Source organism: Xenopus laevis, chromosome 1S (assembly GCF_017654675.1).
Source record: "Xenopus laevis strain J_2021 chromosome 1S, Xenopus_laevis_v10.1, whole genome shotgun sequence".
Taxonomy (NCBI): domain Eukaryota; kingdom Metazoa; phylum Chordata; class Amphibia; order Anura; family Pipidae; genus Xenopus; species Xenopus laevis.
In genome coordinates, this window is record NC_054372.1 from 103,753,638 (window position 1) to 103,777,204 (window position 23,567).

The 23,567-nt window shown below is 37.6% G+C and overlaps 1 protein-coding gene across 2 annotated transcripts; it reads left to right on the forward strand.

The window, feature by feature from the left end:
• Positions 1-526: 526 nt before the first annotated feature.
• Positions 527-17,984, forward strand: plpp2.S (phospholipid phosphatase 2 S homeolog). Of its 2 annotated transcripts, none has more exon segments than NM_001091869.1 (6): positions 527-595; positions 13,100-13,251; positions 13,758-14,032; positions 15,676-15,733; positions 16,042-16,218; positions 16,659-17,984. In NM_001091869.1, coding segments are annotated over 5 exon segments (774 nt in total). In that variant the 5' UTR covers positions 527-595; positions 13,100-13,119; the 3' UTR covers positions 16,791-17,984.
• The last annotated feature ends 5,583 nt before the right edge of the window (positions 17,985-23,567 follow it).

Below are 23,567 nucleotides of genomic sequence, written 5' to 3' on the forward strand. Positions count from 1 at the left end.
CCTGCATACATTGGAGCACTATGTGCATGTATTGCATTGTCTTGCTATTTCTGCAGTCTAGGCTTTAGAGAAGGTATATTGACATATATTGTATTGGGCTACTTTTGAATTGACCTTTGGCTGCTTTTGTGAATGACTTTGGCTGCTTTTGAAAATTAGACCTGACCTCTGACCCGCCCTATTGTTTTTGACTTTGGACACGGCCAAGGCTGTGGGATCCTGGAGGAAGGAAGGGCCGTGCATAAGCTTAGATTAGCCCAGGGTTGCGAAGTTAGCAGGTTTATAGCCAAATTGGGCTACTAATGTAAAGCCCAGGCGTTGTTTGAAAGTACAAACTAGCCATGGTATGGATTTGGGCTACTTTTTGGGCCTTTGGCTGGTTTCTACTTTAGAAACCAGCCAAAGCCAAGCCAAAGCCAAGCCTACGCCTCCCAATGCATGTTGGGTACTGTAGTTTTTATTTAAGAAGAAAAAAAAAGTTTAATGTAAGACTACAATACCCAGAATGCAATGAGGATTGACTTGTGTAGAAGTCGGGACTCGGGAGTTACCTGATTTTGGACTCTGTCTCCAGTCACGCTTAAGCATTTTCTGGGTAACTTTCCTTAATTTCAGACAATATTGGGGCAAAAATCTGCTGGGCACCAAAATGTCTAGAAGCTGACCTGTTTTACCAATATTTATTTATATTGTCTATGTATTAGGGCCTTATGGGGTCCCCCTTTGTAGTTACGCCCCTGGTGATGGGCGAATCTGTCCCATTTTGCTTAGTGGAAAAATTTGCAAAACAGGGAAAATCTAAAAAAGGCATTTTTTCACATATATACATTTATTTTTTAGTTTTTTTTTACTGCACATATTGGGCTACTTTTGAAGTGCCTCTTGGCTAGTTTTAGGGCTGGTTTTGTAGCCAACTTTGGCTGTTATTGAAAATTAGAACTGGCAACCCCGGATCAGCCCTAATTGGGCTACAGTTATACTGCTGTACATACAAGCAACATCCCAGAGCTTATTTGGAGTTCCCAATGCAAAATATACTGCCATCCGCCTGATTCTTTACTAACCTAGCTACACGTGTCCTGTGTCCTTTCACTCATCTGGAAACTCACATTTCTATTGAACTCCACTGGATAAGTACACTCAGCAGATATGCGTCTAGTGTGAAGTCACTGAGTTGCATTTGCCATTCCCTCTTGGAAACAAAAAACAAGTTACTTAGACTTTCCCTACTAAGCTCATCCCTTTGGAAATTATGTAGGGATGGGCAGAGGGTGGGTGTGTTTCTGTGCTGGCGTCACCAACCGGGTGGGTTCCCTGAGGTGGGAGGAGTTCCGTTCGTGTGGGTGTGGCCTGGAAAGCTGAGTCTGGTCCCGCAGTTCAGACCGGAGCGGGTGGGGGGAGGATGGTGCCCGAACGGAGGATCGTTTATGTAGTGCTGGACGTGCTATGCGTGTCTGTCGGTAAGATTGGTTTGACTCTCTGTAATCTCAGGACCTTTCCCAAGTGTGGTTTCGCACTCAGCATTACCTCTGTATTAATCCCCTGGTTGCATTTAGTGTTGTTATAGTTCAGCAAGAGCTAGAGGGCCTGGGCTGTGTATCCCAGTTCTCTCCTTTACTTGTGCAGATGTGTTACTTATTCTCTGCCTTGTGCTGTTTTTTTGTTCTCTGCTTCAGTCCAGTGTGTGTCCTCCCAGTTCCATATGTTGTAGTTACACATTGGCTTCTCTCCTGCTGTTCGCTGTTCCCTTGTGTAGCCCCATCATGTGTGATGTACGTGTGTGTGTGCTGCACTGTGCTGCCATGTCCTCTATTGCCCATTTGTTGTGTCTTTCTTTCTGCTTGTGTGCCATTATTCCAAAGGCTCTGTCTTTTTGTACTTCCTTGTCTTACTGGCTTTACCTCTATGTGTACTGCCCTTACTCTGAGCCCCCCCCCCCCCCCAGAATGTTGCACCACATGGTATAACCCTCACTATTTGCTGCCCATCAACAACCTCTGCTGCAACTTTCTCTAAAGCCCCCCTCTATGCTGGCCTCCTCTGCTCTCTTGCTTATTTATCACCTTGTTTCCAGGAGAGACTTTCGTAAGCCCCAGCTCTGGCTGTGGCCTCAGGATCTAGTCACATAGTTATTGACTTGTGTGCTGCTGTTGTGTACACATTTGCATGAAGCCCTGTTTGTTTCTGATAGAATACAGCATAACCTTCTCTTATTAACCAGTAATGTTCTATGTTTCTCTTTGCCTCAGTATGTATGGTTTATGTCAAAATCTATTCAGATTATTATGTTTTACCGACGCACTATTTTATGTATTCAGTAATAGGTGAAAAGCTGATAAAATAAGATTTTTTTTAAGCCAACTAACATCAGACTGGAGCCGTGCCTCACACTTTTTCTTAAGTATTGATGTTTTTAAGGCTGTCCTGCAGGTCCGTTAACAAAAATCTTTATTTTGCTTCTTACCTTGGCCCCCTCTTGATTTTGACCAAAGCCAAACAGTAATAGCATACAATTTACTCCTGTGTGACAGATGGACACACTTATAAAACACTCACTGCAGTTTTTTGGCATGAGTTAAGTTGCTTTGGAAATAGATTCCCTTTTCACTCTAATCACTTCCTTATCTCGTGACCGGAAGCTACTCATGGATTCCTGTTGTAAGGCATGCTTCACCGTTTCTCCATTAGTCTTTGTGACTCTGTTATAGTTTTACTTCATATAATTAAAACCAACACATTTCCACAGTGCAGTACAGATATTATACATCGTTCACATAAGTCCTTGACCCAGTGGAGCTTACAATCTAAGGGCCCTGTCATATTAACACATGGTCCATTTTATTAGGAGCCAATTAAATGCAGAAATAGCAAGAACAGTACATGCACATAGTGCCCAAGCTAGCTGGAATCATACTAGACGTGCTTTTATACTTTGGGGGTGTCAAGTTACTATATATAGATATATAGATATATAGATATATAGATATAGATATATAGATATAGATATAGATATATATATATATAGAGATATATATAGAGATAGAGATATAGAGATATAGATATATAGAGATATATATATATAGAGATATAGATATAGAGATATATATATATATATAGAGATATATATATATATATATAGAGATATATATATATATATATATAGAGATATATATATATATATATATATTAGGCTGTAACTGATACAGAAGACACTCAGGGGCACATTTACTTAGCTCGAATGAAGGATTAGAAGGAAAAAAATTTGAATATTTTCTTTTTTTTGGCTACTTCGACCATCGAATTGGCTACTTCGACTACTACTTCGAATTGAACGATTCAAACTAAAAATCGTTTGACTAGTCGACCATTCGATAGTCAAAGTACTGTCTCTATAAATAGAAATTCGACCACCTACTTCACCACCTAAATTCTACCGAGGTACAATGTTAGCCTATGGGGAAGGTCCCCATAGGCTTTCCTAGCTTTTTTTGATCAAAGGCAAATCGTTCGATCAATGGATTAAAATCCTTTGAATCGTTCGATTCGAAGGATTTAATCGTTCGATCGAACAATTTTTCCTACAATCATTCGAACAAACGAATTGCGGTAAATACTTCGATGTTGAAGGATTTTACTTAGACAGTCGAATATCGAGGGTTAATTAACCCTCGATATTTGACCCATAGTAAATTTGCCCCTACCTGATCCGCATATGAGCATAATTATTGATACATATAACTGGCAGCACTGAAAAGAATACAACACAGCCAAGTAACCCATAGCAACCTGTCTGCAATTAGGAAAGATCAGTCTGTACAACCGACGTTTCGGTCCCTCTTGGGACCTTTATCAAGGGACCGAAACGTCGGTTGTACATACTAATGTGACAATACAAGTTTTCTTCACTGCAAAGACCCCTGGTGCTGGTTTTTTGTTCTTTTTGTATCTATATTCTACTCCGGGCACAGGGGCAGCTACAAGGTAGCTTTAATTGAAGGTGGGAGCTGTCCTGTTCTACATGTGTGTATATATATATATATATATATATATATATATATATACATATACATATACATATCTATATATTACATATATATATATATATATATATATATATATATATCAAAACAGGGGGGTTGTGGGAGCACTCTAAAGGCTTTAAAGTATATATAAGTATAATAAATGCTATTGCATATGTACCCAAAACAGGGGTTATTTTGTTACAAAGTTATGATCATAAAATTGATAAGCCACCATACCACGTCAAGGTAAACCCCGAATGGCGGTCCCTAACTTGTTTTATATTTTATGTGCATTTTAGCATTACCTGTAATCAATGTCCGTTGAACGCTGTTTTTTTCACTAAGGGCTAAATCCTCCCCAGCCAGCAATCAGGCTTTAAAGGAGAGATATTCCCAAAACAAACGCCCAATTTTAAAAGCATAGGATCACCACTAGTTTAAAGGGGGGGTATGGGGTGCTACAACCACTGAAGCTATGCCACAGCTCCTGGCTAAATATACAATATCAAAACAGGGGGGTTGTGGGAGCACTCTAAAGGCTTTAAAGTATATATAAGTATAATAAATGCTATTGCATATGTACCCAAAACAGGGGTTATTTTGTTACAAAGTTATGATCATAAAATTGATAAGCCACCATACCACGTCAAGGTAAACCCCGAATGGCGGTCCCTAACTTGTTTTATATTTTATGTGCATTTTAGCATTACCTGTAATCAATGTCCGTTGAACGCTGTTTTTTCACTAAGGGCTAAATCCTCCCCAGCCAGCAATCAGGCTTTTAAAGGAGAGATATTCCCAAAACAAACGCCCAATTTTAAAAGCATAGGATCACCACTAGTTTAAAGGGGGGGTATGGGGTGCTACAACCACTGAAGCTATGCCACAGCTCCTGGCTAAATATACAATATCAAAACAGGGGGGTTGTGGGAGCACTCTAAAGGCTTTAAAGTATATATAAGTATAATAAATGCTATTGCATATGTACCCAAAACAGGGGTTATTTTGTTACAAAGTTATGATCATAAAATTGATAAGCCACCATACCACGTCAAGGTAAACCCCGAATGGCGGTCCCTAACTTGTGGCATAGCTTCAGTGGTTGTAGCACCCCATACCCCCCCTTTAAACTAGTGGTGATCCTATGCTTTTAAAATTGGGCGTTTGTTTTGGGAATATCTCTCCTTTAAAAGCCTGATTGCTGGCTGGGGAGGATTTAGCCTTCAGTGAAAAAACAGCGTTCAACGGACATTGATTACAGGTAATGCTAAAATGCACATAAAATATAAAACAAGTTAGGGACCGCCATTCGGGGTTTACCTTGACGTGGTATGGTGGCTTATCAATTTTATGATCATAACTTTGTAACAAAATAACCCCTGTTTTGGGTACATATGCAATAGCATTATTATACTTATATATATACTTTAAAGCCTTTAGAGTGCTCCCACAACCCCCCTGTTTTGATATTATATATATATATATATATATATATATATATATATATATATATATATATATATATATATATATATATATATATATATATATATACATACATATATATATATATATATATATATATATATATATATATATATATATATATATATATAATTTAGCTTTTATAATAGGCAGCTGAACTATGTTTAAAAAAAAATAGTACTTATATACTGACACTGGGCAAATGGGCACTTTGCTGTTTGCAGAATGTCAATAATCCTTAGCAACCAATGGGCAATTAATTCTGTTTAGCCAGCTGCAGCTTGAACAGTAAAAGCAAATATTTCCTATAAATTTACCCAGTGTTAATAAATACTATCTAGTGCAGCCCATTCTGTACAGCCCATTGCAGTGTAGTTGAAAGTTTGAAAGCATGAACTTGCAAACATCAAATACAGTATCATATTGAGTGCAATGGGTTAGTACGCCTGGGCAGATGTGACTTTTGATACATTTGGGGGTTAGTCTTAAAGGCCTTGGCATGTAGGCCCCTTATGTATGTTGATCTGCCTCTATGATTTTCTTATACATCATGCCAATTACTGAGCATAGTCCTACAAACGTGGTAGCTACACCATCAATACATTTTCTTACAGAAATACCACAGGATTGGGGTCACTGAGATTTAACTAGGAGGACAGTTAGTTATCAAAACTGCCTGAACTACTAACTGCTAAATCTTATATTGTATAGTCATTTGGTCTATTTGTTAGGGGATTACGTTTTGTGAGCAGTCCAAATTGTATTATAAATATTTTGAAAGCTATTAGCTGCATACCTGTTATAGACTATGATAGGAAGCAACTGCTAGAAAATGTAGCTCATGTTGACTTTCAACACCCTTGAAAATTGTGTAATTAAAGGCTTATTTTATGAAATAGATACTGACAATTTGCATTTGGTTTGCAATTTATTTTTTGTGCCTTTTGTATTATTTATCTTTTTTTCAGCAGCTAAGTTGAAAATTTGGAAGCTATCTGGTTGCTAGGGTTCAGTTCACCTTAGCAACCAGTCAGAAGTTGGAATGAGAGATTGAAACGAATATTTTTTACATTCTAAAGCAGCTCTGGGAGGGAGGGTTGCTGACCCTCTAAATTCATAAATTTAGTTGATACATTTCTTATCTTTATTCCTGCTGAGCTGAATCCCTAGGGTTCATTACAGGCTGTTGTTAGAATTGATACAATAGTTGATAATGCTCAAGAGATGCTGTTGAAAAAATGTATCAGCTAAATGTTGCAAAATTGTAACCGTTAAGTCTGCACCTGAATTACTAAACTGCCAGATTGAAACACCAGAGACAGGGACAGTAAATTTAGATTTTGAAAAAACGTTAAAAAATAAAAGATGGATATTAATTGAAAAACGTCTTTATTTCTGATGAACTATCTGAAAACAATTGAAGTGGACAGAGACACACACACACACACACACACACACACACACACACACACACACACACACACACACACACACACACACACACACACACACACACACACACACACACACACGGCAAATAATTGAATACAAAATAAAGACCAATAGAACATTTGCTAAGGAAAGGACACTTTAACACAGTAGAAGTTATCATGCAGACTATATTATAGTCCTATGCTGTAGTGTATTCTGCAAACTTTGTTTTTTCACTAATGATTAGTATCACTGTAAGCCTTGCAGTGTTTCCACGAACTGGGTAAATTGGTGGCTTGCCAAACCTGTTCCATATCTGTGTGTAATATGCAAATAGACCTTTTTCCCTTGCAGATTATCTCCTTTGTCTCAAAGATCTCAGTGTCGTGTAGAAATGACTGCCAGTTTTAGATGGTAAAGTGCAAAGGTTTCTCTAATATTACTAGAGAAATGCTCTTTAGTTGCCATAAGAAATCTTTAATGGACAAAAGAATGATTATATATGAAATGAAGTGCAAAGGTGTGTGTGTCTCATTGCTGCGGTAAAGCTTTGTCACTTCTATAAAGACAATGAAGAAATTACCTGCACAATGATCATGTTGATTCTCTTCATTGAGAAGCATGTCTTTATTTCCTATTATTTAGTCAATATATGCAGTATGTATAAATAGCCATGAGAGTTCTTGTCTGCCTCTCCCCTGTAGGGTGTGATATTTGCCATCCTTCCTTTGATTACATTGGGGGAGGGAGGGATAGTAAGGTTCAAATCTCTATAGAAAACTATGCTGATGCCTTTTCACTCCTGCACTGCCAATATTCGTTTTCGTTACCTTTTTGTCACATACAATACTGTGTAGCCAATAGATAACTACTGTATATTCAGAAGCAGAGAGTAAAGGTGGCCATACACAGAGAGATCCGCTCGTTTGGCGATGTCGCCAAACAAGCGGATCTCTCCCCGATATGCCCACCTTCAGTTGGGCAATATCGGGGTGATCTGATTGTGAGTCCTATGGCCCAACGATCGGATCCTAATGGTGGGTTTACAGGCGGTCGGATCGCGGGACCGCATCAACGAACAGATGTGGCCGCGATCCGACGGGATTTTTAGTCCCATCCGAAGTCGGCCAGATCTCGATCGGGGAAGCCCGTTGGGCGGCCCCATACACGGGCCTATAAGCTGCCGACTCGGTCTGTCGGCAGCTTTTATCGGCCCGTGTATGGCCACCTTGAGTTGTGTCAAGCAATTCAGACTAGTACAGTCGCATAAGGAAAAGGAAGTGTGAGAATTATAGGAGCAGATAATTGAATCTGCAGACATCAGCGTCTGTGTTTACACAACACTTGTTTCTGTATTGTTCAACAATATAGATCTCTAAGGGTTGGGGCAGACGAGCCGATTAGGGGAGATTTAGTCGCCTGGCGACTAATCGCCTCTTCTGCGTGGCAACAATCTCCCCGAACTGCCTTCCGTTTTCCTTAATCGCCTGTGCTAATACACTCACAGCACTTCGATTTCCAAAGTCGCCCGAAGTTGACTAAATCTCCCCGAATCTGCTCATCTGCCCCAACACTTAAGGCATGAACTTCAGGCTAGTTGCATTGTTTAACATATGATAAGCAATTTACAGACTAAAGCTGGCAATACGTGCAGAGAAATTATCGGCAGCCGACATAAATCTTTTAACCTGGCTAATCGACCAAACGACCAATCTCCGTGGGACGAAAAATGTCAGGACTCTCCAAACACGGTCCAAAATTCATATGAATCCTCGATTCGTACGATCGGATCTTTGCGTCTATGGCCAGCTTTAGTCTTTCCCTTTCTTTTGCATGGGAAACAGTACAGGTGACGGCACACTAGAAAGCATTTATTTTACTGATTGTCCCTGGGATGGGGCTAAAGCATTATTGTACCTGCCCAGCCCCTTCCTCCTTTGGGTGTAATCAAATTTACTCTAATCCAGTTAATAGGAAGTTTTTTCCATAGCAAAGCAGTCTTTAAAATTAACCCTTGCAATGGTGTGCCAAACAGGTCAATACTGCATTTATCAAAGTGCACGTCGTACGCCTGGTCTCAGCATCAAAGAATATATTGCAGAGTCTGAAAGTAAATCTGTCTGCTTTAATCCGTATTTACAAACTGCTACTGAGAGGCCCTACATTACTTTGGCTTGTTTGATACAGCAGTGAAAGCACATAGCAAGTTCTTTATAACAGAATCACAGCTGTAGACAGAAGGAGACATCTAGGGTTGCCATTAATAGGGACGCTGGCACAGGCCCGACATGAGCATAACCTTCCCCCCCCCCCCCTTGGTTCCCTCCCTTGTTTTTCTAGCAAAGCAATATAAATGGTTTTAGAGATCATAGTAAGAAACCTGATCTGCAAGATTACCGGAACATCACCCAGGTGTATCCTTCCACCCTTATGAGCAAAGAGGCGTGTGTAAAGGTGTGCCTGTATGCTAAATATAATGGGTGTGTGTGTATATTTATGTGTTTGCACAGAAAATATAATTTACATTGTATATCATGGATAAAAGTAAACCATCACAAGGGAACAATTGCACCTTCAGTGTTAAGCTGAAAGGAAACAACTTCCAGCAATATGATTGTCCTGTTAATGATGTGCAGGATTTCATTTGTATTTTCTATTTCTGCAACCATGATTATAAAATGCTGTGTGGCTTTTGGCTCTCATTTTACCCTGGGAACCGCTATCATCAAATTAACCTTTCCAGGCCCAGTCAAATGGCGAGACCTGAGAAAGCTGCCAGGATGCCCTTTCATAACTGCAGATAAAGGATTGCTAAAAGTTCACATACTTGGTTCGAAGAATGTTCAGAGAAACCATTAGAAATCTGTATATATGAATAATCCTGAAGCATTAGTTTAGTTGTTTGTGGGTAGCAATGTTTGGTTTTGCAAATAGTTGGCGCTGGCTTTCTAGTGTTCTCTATCTTCACCCCCTTAGCTGCTAAGTTGGTTATCCCTTAAATACATATTTTTTTACTGTACAGGTTGGGATCCGTTATCTGGAAACCTGTTATCCAGAAAGTTCTGAATTACGGATTCCTTTTTCTCTGTAATAATAAAACAGTACCTTGTACTTGACCCAAACTAAGATATAGTTAATCATGATTAGAATCAAATCTAGCCAATTGGGGTTATTTAATGTTTACATGCTTTTCTAGTAGAGGTGTATAGTAGTAAGGTGTGAAGATCCAGAAAGAACCATTATCCCCCAGGTCCCTAACATTCTGGATAACAGGTCCCATACCTGTTTCTTAAAAAAAGCACCTTGTACTTAATATTAACTAAGCTGGCGTAAAACCACAATGGTGGCAAAACAAACCTGTAGTATTGTATTGTAATTAACTCTAAATGGCAGGTCCACCGTTAAATCGACCTTTTGGACTTGCCTTCCAAATGTTTTTATTATTTTTATAGATGTTTATTTATTTCTCTTACTGCTCTTATCTTTCATAAAGGGGGTTGCTGACCCTGGCAGAAAAAAGCTATTCCTTTGTGAGGCAACAATGTTATTGTTACTTTTTAGTACTTCTCTTTCTATTCAGGTCCTCTTCTATTCGTTTTCAAGTCTTGCATTCACACCACTGCCTGGTTGCTAGGTTAAACTGGACCCTAGCACACAGATTGCTACTGGAATCCCAAACTACTCCTGTAAGGCTTGGTGCTTCACCTTATAGAGAGATTCTTTATCTGGCAAACTCCAATCATTACAGATAATAGATCCCATACTTCTATAAGTTAATGCCATGAGTTAACGGTACCAGGCCTCTCGGCAAAATCTTTTTAGGACTTTGCTTCTGAGGACATTAGAGAAAAATGCTTGATATTGTCCATTCAAATATAAAAAAATTTTAATGACTTCTCAGTATGGCACAATGGAGATTTTTCTTGGCCAGCATATTACAGCACTCAGAACTGCTTCCTAACCTTAGTGGGAACCACCTCACCTTGGCAGTTTTTAGTCGGAAAACGCTATGATGGAAGGTAGAAGGCGTGGTTTACATGCTTCTCCACTGACTAAAATATACTGTCAAAGAAAATGCCATTGATCGAGCAGAAGTACTGGTTTTAATTAAGATTTCTTATCTTCTACTGTAAGTGTCAGTTTTATAGCTGGCTGATGTGGCCTTTAGAGAGATGGTATATACTGTAGTTAAAGTGCTGGTGTCCCTCCAACATTTCATGGGTGGTTACCCACATGATTGTTATGGCATTCAGCAACTGTGTTGTAAGTGCATATTAAGAAAATACCCTTGAAAGCCAAACATATTCCCCTATGTTTCTGTGTTTTTCCTCCTATGTATTATGCTTCCCAACCCATAATTATCATTTCCCAAATAACAAAAGCCATTGTTGGAGTCAACATTGTCTGTGGACGTAGAGAAGGCTGTAAGTTAGGAAATGGCACAAGGAATTGTTAATCTTTGATGTGGTTGTTGATGTGGAGTGACAATGGTTCTATCAATGAAATTGTCAGACGAGTGCACTGCTTCCTATGTCAACAATGCAGAAATACCCATATTGTAAGCAGAGATCCCCAACTTTTTTACCTGTGACACACTGAAATGTAAAATGTATTTGGGAGCCACACAAGTTCCTGCTTTAATCCTCTTATTCTTAGCTCCACTCTGAGCTTCCAGCAGCTCCATTTGTCAGTAACTTATTTTTTGTGACTTTCAAGAATTTCCTCTTAAAGGGATACTGTCATGGGGAAAAAATATTTTTCAAAATGAATCAGTTAATAGTGCTGCTCCAGTAGAATTCTGCACTGAAATTCATTTCTCAAAAGAGCAAACAGATTTTTTTATATTCAATTTTGAAATCTGACATGGGGCTAGACATATTGTCAATTTCCCAGCTGCCCCAAGTCATGTGACTTGTGCTCTGATAAACTCTTTACTGCTGTACTGCAAGTTGGCGTGATATCACCCCCCTCCCTTTTTCCCCTCCAGCAGCCAAACAAAAGAACAATGGTAAGGTAACCAGATAGCAGCTCCCTAACACAAGATAACAGCTGCCTGGTAGATCTAAGAACAGCACTCATTAGTAAAAACCCATGTCCCACTGAGACACATTCAGTTACATTGAGAAGGAAAAACAGCAGCCTGCCAGAAAGCATTTCTCTCCTAAAGTGCAGGCACAAGTCACATGACTGGGGGCAGCTGGGAAATTGACAAAATGTCTAGCCCCATGTCAGATTTTAAAATTGAATATAAAAAAAATCTGTTTGCTCTTTTGAGAAATGGATTTCAGTGCAGAATTCTGCTGGAGCAGTACTATTAAATGATTCATTTTGAAAAAAAAAAAATTTTTCCCATGACAGTATCCCTTTAAGCAGGAATGTAAAAATGAGCTCTATTTTGAGTCCTTGGGAAGCAACATGTCGATGCACATACACTGGTTGGTTATCACTGCTCTTGTGAGACAAGCAAAGCTTATAGTTGTCAACGATAACTGCAAATGCATGTTCTTATTATACATACTGGTGATTTATTGGGCCATCATTCCTGCATCAATCTACATTTCATTTGCACTTATTTCCAATTTAAGATGCAACTGTACTTTGTATTTATTATTGTAATGACCCCCTGTTTGTTCTATTAATTTACAGTTTTGCTGTACAGTACCACATACATAAGTAGCGCTATAAAAATATACATACATAAGGGGGTTATTTCAGTCATTTCTAATTTATCAAATTTTAAGCATTTAAAAAGTTGGCAACCCCTCCTTTACTGAGCTAGTGCTAGTAAGCATAGTAAAAAATAAAACTAAGAACACTGCATCACAGAGATGTGAGGGTTTCCAAAAAATGAAAAGTCAGATGTAAAAAGTAAAAAATCTTTATTAGGACATGGAGACCTAACGCGTTTCGTGCCTGTGTGGGCACTTACTCATAGGCTAGTAAAAAATAAAACTAGACTTTACTCTTAGAAAACTGTTAAAAAAACAAAGTCATTGTTTCTGGTATACTGTTTTAAAAACTATGCAAATTAATTGTTTTGAAGGTGACCTACCCCTTTAATATTAATGCTCTCAAAACAAGGCTAGGTAATTACTGCTAATGACTTGACAGACATCCTTATGGCCATGCTCTCTGTATAACTGCAACTTATTTTTTTACAGCATCCTTACCATTTATCATCATGTCATTGGTGAACTCTCCATACAAACGGGGATTTTATTGCAACGATGAATCAATCCGATACCCATACCGTGAGGACACCATTACTAATGGGCTGATGGCTACAGTCACGATTTCCTGCACAGTAATCATTGTATGTACCAAGAAGACTATATAGCAGATACATTGCTCAAGTGGGATGGATAAATAGATGGATAAAAATTCTGCCTTAAGATTAGAGGGGGGTGTAAAAAATGCTTGTGGTTGTTTTCTGATAGGGATTAAATTTCACAGCTATCTCACTGTATATTTTATAAGGTCCCAAACATTTATATATAAGACTATTAAACATTGCATTTTACATTTTCTGACCTGTTTGTAAGGTGTAAGGTTACTAGTGATTTTTAATACCTTAAAAAAAACTTGATTTATAAGGGCTATATCACCCTTTGGAACTTACTGCATTACTCAAGACAAGTTAACTAAAACAGTACTTACACACCCTGGCATTCGTTTTTACGTTTTTTGAAATAATTTACACTACTCTTATTTGTCTCAAATGCTACTTTTCTCAACAGTATAATAACAGGAGAAGTTAATAGTGAGTCTAGACCATTTCTTTCAAGCTGATGTCATGTTCTTTTTCATGCTCCCCCACAGATATCGTCCGGTGAGATGTACATGGTATTTTCCAAGAGATTGTACTCGCGCTCTGAGTGTAACAATTATATTGCTGCGCTTTACAAAGTTGTGGGGACATACCTTTTTGGGGCTGCTGTTAGCCAGTCTTTAACAGATCTCGCAAAGTACATGATTGGCCGCCCCAGACCAAACTTCCTTGCTGTCTGTGACCCTGACTGGTCCACTGTCAATTGCTCAAGATATGTAACAGATTTTACCTGTCGTGGTAATTATGCCAATGTCACAGATTCCAGGTAAGTTAGGCTTCATTATAATCAAATAGTTCAAAATTTTTTTTAGGCTTCATTATAATCAAATATTTCTATTTGGTTTAATTAATATTTTAAATTATTGTTGATCAAAATGACGGAAAACCTCAGGTCCAGGATATATATATATATATATATATATATATAAAATAGTCCTGTAAGTACCTGCACTCTTTCCTTCACAATCCAAGATGGGTGCTTGGTCAAACGTGGTATGTAGATTTCAATATGGACCAGCACACCAAAAGTTTTCGTCAAAAATTTCTTTATTCACACATCACTCTTGTGTCCAGCGTTTTGGCCCACATTGGGGCCTTTATCAAGGCCTTTACCCAATGTGGGCCAAAACATTGGACACGAGTGATGTTTGAATAAAGAAATTTTTGACGAAAACTTTTGGTGTGCTGGTCCATATTGAAATATATATATATATATATATATATATATATATATATATATATATATATATATATATATATATATATATATATATAATACACAATACACAATACACAAAAGCCAAATATCTTTTAAATGATATCCTTAAAAATGGTTACTAGTAATGTAATCAGTTATAAACGGTAAGTAGTGATGTCATTTCTGTCACTTGACTCACTTAAACTTGTGTATTATAATAATTAAAGTACCCTGTGTTGGAAAATATAGGGATATTAAAGGTAACCTCGGAGCGGAGTTCCATGACATATATATATATATATATATATTTTATATATATATATATATATAATATATATTATATAATATATATTATATAATATATATTATATATATATATATATATATATTATATATATATTATATATATATTATATATATAATATATATATATATATATATATATATATTTTATATATATAATATATATATATTATATTATATATATATATATATATAATATATATATATTATATTATATATAATATATATTATATTTTATATATATATATATATATATATATATATATATATATATATATATATATAGTTAGTTAGTTAGTTAGTTAGTTAGTTAGTTAGTTAGTTAGTTAGTTAGTTAGTTAGTTAGTTAGTTAGTTAGTTAGTTAGTTAGTTAGTTAGTTAGTTAGAAGTATTGGAGGCACTCACAGGCATAATAATAACTGGATTCATTGGAGTTTCACATAATCCCCCACATCGACATGTTTTTGTTCTCTTTGAGCAGTCGTATAAAGCCATTCTGGCCATTTTGACTGACCCAAAAAGCAGCAGCAATTACAACTACCCATGTTACTTTGTCTTTAAAGGATCAGTAGCATAAAAGAATGAAAGGGTTGTGTATGCATTGACATATAATAAACTGTTACCCTGCCTTGCGCACATTATACAAGTGAACTTTTGTTAATGGAGACACCTGTAAAGTAAAGGGAGGTGGGAAAGCTGAAAGGCAAAACTGGCATAGTTCCTCTATACATGGAAAATGTGAGATTGGTCTTAAATATACAGAAAAAGTAGATGAGTGGCGTACTTTTCTGTTACAGTTAGTAATGCATTTAACAGAGGTAAGGTTAACTATATTGGTCCAAGTCACTTTAACACAATGTAACACATTTGTTTCTTCTTCTCATATATAATAATTGTTGCATTTGCAGGCTTTCCTTTTATTCGGGGCACTCATCCTTTGGAATGTACTGCATGTTATTCCTATCTGTAAGTATTAATTTTTATTTATGACTTTCAGTTTATTGCTCGTCTTCGTTATCTTTCACTGTTTTTTTTTAAAATTATTTATAATACTTGCTCACAAGCTGTAGCCCTGACACTTTAATATTCATATCCCCACTGCCCAGTCTCATTACTGTATATTCCACCCTCTTCTGTAAAGATCCATACCCATCTCTGTACTGTACCATCTACTTGCTCTAGTATTTTCTTTTCAGAGCTCTCAAAATACCTATATCTGCCCCCACTCTATTCCCTAATGCAATAAGCTGTAATGGTGTTTTGTTTCCTTTCAGCTGTACGTTCAGGCTAGATTGTGTGGTAAATGGGCTCGACTCCTGCGCCCCACCATACAGTTTTTCTTGTTGTCATTTGCTCTTTATGTGGGATACACACGTGTCTCTGATTACAAACACCACTGGAGTGACGTTCTTGTGGGACTCCTCCAGGGAGCACTCGTCGCTGCATTCACAGTAAGTAAGGTTTTTGTTAACATTTGTGATTCATTCCTTGCAGTTATATATACATTTGTTCCTATTTTGTACAGTTTGTATGTGTGTATATATGTATGTATATATGTATGTATATGTGTATATATATATATATATATATATATATATATATATATATATATATATATATATATATGTGTATGTATACGTGTATGTGTGTGTGTATGTATATGTATGTGTGTATATATATATATATATATATATAACAAACAAGGGAAAGTTGTGCTCACCGCTATTTTTTAAAACCATTAGGCGGGGGTGCAATGAGGGTGTGTATATATAGATATAGATATAGATAGATAGATATCCCAACATCTATATCTGCTTATCATGTTGTTCCTATTACTGTAATTACTTGTTGTAGACATCACTTTGCCTTAATCCAGTTGTTTTTCTTGCAGGTGCGTTACGTGTCTGATTTCTTCAAGATCAGACCTCCACTCCAATGTACCAAGGATCCTCTTGAGAGCAAGCCAAGTCTGCAGCTTAGTGAATCTGACCAGAATCATTTTGGATACCTTGGAGGATCCTGAGACCCTTGTCCAGCTATATCTATCGCCAACCTGCACCATCCACCTTTTTGAGGCTTGATAAGGCTCATGGTCTCTGCTATGGCAGCTCATGGACTAAATGAACATGTTTCTACTGGTAGAAAGATGTTCATATTTTTTAGATCTTGCAATTTAATTTTTATTTTACAGCACAAATTACCAAAGTAATTTTTTTAAAAACTCCTTTTGTCTTGTCGGTATTGTCCCTGTATAATAACTGTTTGTGAAGTGTGTGACTGTTTGATTTTTGTCCCAGCTTTGAGTGACTGTGTCAGGCTGTGGGTGGGTTTTGTGTGCATGAATATTCTTGACTGGATCACACTAGCCAGGATTGTAGTGCCAGCCTGTGGTTGGCATTGTTTGGGTCTGTTTGGTAAGGAGGAGAGGCCAGTACTTGCACCTTGACTTGTTTACTGCAAGAATCAATCTGTCCTCCCTGTCTTAATTTTACACGAGAATTGCCCTATTACCACTTTAATTGATTAACTATTTACCTGTTTGTCTGCGTCCTGCTTCCTAACCACTGCTCACCACCTCTTGGTTTTCAGGGGGTTAAAAGGAGGTCCTTTTGGAACTACCACGTGCCTTAATGGGAGAGTATAGGTTGAGCACCTCCCAAAGATTCCTTGTATATAGTGATTCAAAGGGTTTTACTGTGTGTGTAAATAACACTCTTGACTATGTGTGCAATTAACATTTTTCTCCTGCGTTGTCTAGCATTTGCACAGGATAACTTCTTCTGTGTTACCAGCTTTTGCCACAGGAATGAACCAGTCTTCTGATATGTCTTCAATTCAATCCAAAATAATGATGAAGTTTAGTAGGCTTTACATCTTCAACCCAGCACATGACCTGTTCACTTTAAAAATATTTGCAGCTTCCTGTTTAATGGTTTCTTCCTTTGCCTGCACCTTTATTTTGTGGCCATTAATTGCAGTGAACCTAGAAAAAACAAAGTAGGTCACCAACTCCATTATTTCCTTACTGTATTGTATTAGTGACACAGGGACTAAGAGAATCTTTTTAGAAAATATTTTCTCCACCAGTACACAGACTGTAGAAGATCTTGTCTAAATACATCTTCTGTAATTTAATGCTTTTTTTATTGTATAATATAAGAATAAACTGCAGTGGCAGTGGGGGAATACAGTACCTACTTCCATGTCTGTCACTAAATGTTTGTATGTATTTACTGAGTTTATTTGTGTGTATATTTGTGTAGCATATGGAGTTACTTTTAGCCTTGCAATTATCGGCAAGCAAGTTCCAGTTCTGATTTCTTAGCTTGCTGAATATTTAAAGTACTTAAAGGAGTCCTGCAACCAAAAAAAAAACCACACTATTTGTGTCATGGAAGGAACATGGTGGTTTTAAAGTTATTTGGTGTTGTTGTTGCAATTAAAGGAACAGTAACATCGAAAGAATGAAGGAATGCCAATATAATGTATTATTGCCCTGCACTGGTAAAATTTTGTGTGTTTGCGTCAGAAAAACAACTGTAGCTTATGTAAACAAGCTGCTGTGAAGCTATGGGGCAGCCATCCAAATACAGGATACACAGTAGATAACAGATAAGTTCTGAAGAATCCTGTTGTATACTACAGAGCTTATCTGTTATCTGCTGTGTATCCTGTGCCTTTTTTCCCTTTTCAGCTTTGAATGGCTGCTCCCATGTCTACACAGCAGCTTATTTATATGAAGTATAGTATAGTTTCTGAAGTAAACACACCAGCTGTACCAGTGCAGGGCAACAGGACATTATATTTTAATTTCTTTAAAATACTTAAATTTTTTGGCGTTCCTGTTCCTTTAAAAGCAGTGTTTGTTGATCCCTTCCTGTGTTTTGACGCTGACTCTCGAAACAACAGAATTCCGATCTTTTCCAGATTTGTTTATCAGCTGCCTTCTGATCAGTCTTTCGGGGGTCAGAGCCAAAAAATGCTTAGAATGAAAATAGCTAGAGAGCTATAGCAATTACATTTGCTAATAACTTTAAAAAACATTTAAATTATTATTTCTGTATATTTGAAGGTTACTTAGAAATACATTTTCTTCCCATATGCAAAAAAACAGGTTTTGGGTGGAGGACCCCTTACATTTCAGCTTTTTTAAGAAAAAAAGTAAAAATATTAATGATCCTTTTGTATTCTTCAGTGTATTGAAGTGGGGAGGTGTTCCTTTCCGAGTAATAGGAATGCTGCCCACCCTGAATCTCTGGAAGCACATACCTCTCTTTTTTTTTTTAAACCCATCTACTAGAAGTTTTACAAAGCAAGGCTATCCTCCCAATTCATCCAAACTTCCTCGTGTTTTTATGAGGTTTTCAAATGTAAGGGTCAAACCACCCTAGTGTTCTTGTGACAGGTAGAATGAACAAAAGTAGAGCTTTCGGTTCTTCTTATGCAATTGTTGGCTATAACTGCACTGTAATTCCTGAAGCAGGTGTGTAGTTTCTGTTCCATGCCAAAAACCTAGCACCCTCAGGGCTTGTTCACACAGAACATTTTTGCAGCACTTAAGTTAAGTGCAGTTGGGGAAAAAAAGTTTAAAAAAACAAGAATCACTTGGTTTATCTATCCTAATACAGGCTTGTACATTTTCTAGATTGCACTATATGGTAAAAACAAGTTGTTCTTGCTAGTCTATTTGTTGATTTATATCTGTGTAATTGCCTGCTCCTACATAACCCAGCTCATATGATTAAGGAATTAGATCACATTAATAGGGGCTTAGGTATGACACCAAAGACTGTGTCCTGACTTGTGTCTATAATTTTACCAACTGCTAGGCCGATGACTCGTGATACATTTTGTCATTAGCATTTTGTCATGGCTACAAAATGGAAGAAAATACCATTCTATAGAGCAGGGGTGCCTGGCCTTTTTTACCTGTAAGCCACATTCAATTGTCAAAAGAGTTGGAGAGCAACACAAGCATCAAAAAGTTCCTGGAGTGCAAAATTAGGGCTGTGATTGGCTATTAACATTTTATTAACCAAAATGTAAAACTGCTTTTAACTGGTGTGTTGTTTCTGGCCAGACTTAGCATCTTGTTTGTGTTCAGATTCATTAGAAATGATTGCATGCCAGTGATAATGTTGTTTTAATCAGTATTCAAATAAATGGAAACTGTAGATTTGTTTGGGGCATGTTCTTGGGGCTAGCTTCTATTTACTAGGCTGCCCCTTTGGGCATACCTGAAGCAGTGGCAGTGGGCTCAGCCTGAAGGCCATTTAGGGTGAGACTTGGGGAGAACACCTTTATTTCTCTCCCAAATACATTGAAATACTTTAAGATTAGTTAGGGTAAAATTCAGGGTGAAGACTAATATACAGCCATAAATACTGATTGCTATATATAGATGTTTTCCTGTAAACTAATTTGTATTGGGCCTCCAAGGGCACCTGATCTATAAAAATCCCACAACCACTGCTATAAAGGCAACTTAAATTGTATTAGGTAAATGTCTCTCACAAGTCCTTTAACTTACTGGTGCAACCCTGCTGCTGTATTGGTTAGACTGACAGAAGGTGACATTAGCCTCCAAGCAAGAAATAAAAAAAAAAATAAGTACCTGCTTTGAGGCCGCTGGGAGCAACACCCAAGGGCTTGGTAAGCAACATGTTGCTTCCGAGCCACTGGTTGGGGACCACTTACTAATATATTATTATTATTATATATTATACTTTCCGTTTAAATGTCTCGAGACAAAATGTTGCAAAGCAAGCCACCATTATGTAACTACTGACATCCCAGGCAGCCTAGAGACAATTGGTTGTTATGATGTGGCTTGTTTGCTTGTGCCACACTTGTTTTATGTGTTCCATCTAGATAAATAGTAGTTGTGATTTATCAGGTACTGAAACTTCACAGGTAACAGTGAGCTGTGTTTACTATAAGGTTGCTAAACTGATTACTGCTTATGTATCGTGTCCTTTACTATTCTTAGTGGTGTGGTCTGTGTATACCTATACTCTGACATGACCAGAGGTGGCCAGGTCAGGTGTGAGAGTATATAAATGGATGTTGTAGGCGGGCCGTGGGAAAGTCTCTACCCAGATCCAGTTTCGTTTGTACCATCCTACGCAACATTAATTGATGCATTTGTTATAAGCTGGAATTGTTGCATACCGGTAATTCCATTTCTGTATCAGGATATTGGCTTCTAAATGTATGAAAATATATATATAATAATATAAAGACATATATCAGCAAGATCATTTTTTTGTATGCATGAAAATACAATCAATTTGTAAAATTCTGCTTCTCCCAAATGTACCAATACCAAACATGTATAGGTTTATGAAGATTCCCCCCCCCCCAGTACACTATCAATTTCCAAAGCACCGCTCCAGAAATCAACATACTTTAGAATTCAAGGCCCAAAATTCCACTCAGTAGGGGGCAGGTTTATCAAAATGTGAGCGAGTTTACCACTTTCTATTCATTCCTATGAGATTTTACAGGGTTTTTTTTTTACAGAGCGTTCACAGGTGTCTTCTGAAAATCCCATAAGAATAAATAGAAAGTGAAAAACTCTATTCTGATGAATCATAAATGGGTAAATGTCTGTCTAATGCCAAACTGGAATTCTTTTCTATAGTCAGTGGCAGATTAATAAAATCAGGGCCCCCTAGGCTACATCCACACAGGGGCCCCCCTTCTAGGCTACTGCACAACCAGGCACATGCACCCAAGCTCTCCACACTAGGTTGGGTTTGGAGAGCACCAACGATGTCACTGGATCAGCAAACATCCATGCACGCCTTGCCTGCCTTCTACTCCCAGCAGGTGCACAAAACATTTTTTAAAAAGAAAAATAGAAATGGGCCCATGATTGCACTGATCCCCTAGGTTGTAGCCAAGGATAACCTGTGCTTTAATCCACCGCTCCCTATAGCTATTAGTTTAAAAGATGTTTGTTTTTAAAATCACCTCAGAGCTTCCACTTTGCTGCATTTATCTCCAACCTGTCATTAGTTACCAAAATAAAACATACTAAATATTAATGTTTGATGCCCAATGAGTATCGTTTGGAAAGTGAACGGGCCCCAAAATGAAACTACCCTATATGACTGTTAGATCCAATATATCTTATAGCTTATTTTTCCTAGAAGTTGTATTAGAGCTCACTCTATTAAAATCACCAGAAATCCTGTCTCTCTACATGCAGAATTCGTGCAAAAGGCAGTTATTTTGTTAGATTTTGTTTGCACTGTAATCGGTTATTTGAGTGAGCTCTAATTCATCTGGTAGGAAAGGGAGCCCCCTATAAGATATATGGTATTGAACTGTCAATGAATTTCTGACACCCAACTGCTGCAAGAAGACAGAATGGAGAGAAACAGATGCTGAGAGAGGGATAATGAACATAAACTTGATTATTTCAGAAACAATGCAGAATATTTAATTGATTAAATTTAGAAAGCTTCCCCTTTTTCAGTATGATGAAGCTTATATTTAAATTACATACTGCAAGATGTACAAAAGGGTCTGTATGGAAACTAAGTGATAAAAAAATTGAGAAAATCTGCTTTAAAGGAGGGTAGGTTTTTTATTTTTTAATAAGGGGTTTGTTTCTCCTTTAAGGTTGACATATGCAGTGATATCTACAACCAGGCCACCTGCATGCTTTTTACCTTGCCTGCTACAAATAGGTAACAACCCTTCATTTTACCTTGAACCTGAACCGTAAAAAGGGATTGCAACCCAAAAATTGTAAAAACAAAAGTTATCCAAAAGTGTAATTCTAAGCAACTTTACTATATATACACATTCATTAAAACTTTCAAACTGTGTTTTAAATGAAATTATAATTGCTATTTAAAGCCATATTTGTCTATCCTTCTGACTTTGATATTGACTTTGATCTGACTTTGTTTTCAAACAATGTTGCACAAGCCAGCTGTAATGACCTGTCTTGGCTGCAAGACAGCTGACTTGATACATTGTTTAAATAGTCTGAACCAGCACTGTATAAAGTGGTTCCAAATGCAGCTACCATTTTAATGAAGAAGTTTTAATGAAAGTATATTGGAAAGTTGCTCATAATTAAATTTTCTTTCATTAGGTTGTATTTTATTTTGGGGGATTCATTAGAGAAGTAGGTTAAATTATCCGGTTTGCTTGGGGCTTCTGATATATTCTCAGAGATGGTGGGACAAACAGACATCCTGTAAAGAGAACCGATGAACCCCCCTCCCCCTCTTATGTGCCTCCCTTCCATATTGTGGTGACGGAAAAGAGCTTTGCCGGAGAGGATGTTACTCAGACCGAAAGCATCCACACACTGGCAGTGTGCCGGGGGAACAGGGAAATGAAGGGAAAGCAGGACAGTGAGAAGAGGACTTTGAATAACAGAAAGGGAAAAGATGGATTGGGAAAGTGGATGGAATGGCAATAAGAGGAGGGAACTGATATGGGCTTCAGGAACAAGGAGCTTGGTATGCTGGGAGGAGGAGAAACAAAACAAAAGGGAGAAGAGGGAGAGCCGGGGCTGTCCTGAGAAAAGGGGGAGAGATGATCTGCCTGGAGTGTGAGGTAGGGATGGAAATATGTGATGGAAATGGAGAATGAGGAAGCGAATGTAGTGAAATGAAAAATCTAAATTGCTAGGAGTAACTGGAAAGCAGGGCTCTGAACTGACAGTGGCAGTATTACTTATTTGGGTTTGCAAACCTCTAAGTTTGAGGCAATACAGAGAGTTTGGGAGCAAACGTATGTGATGTAACATGCATTTTGGGAGTGGTGGGAGTAAGTA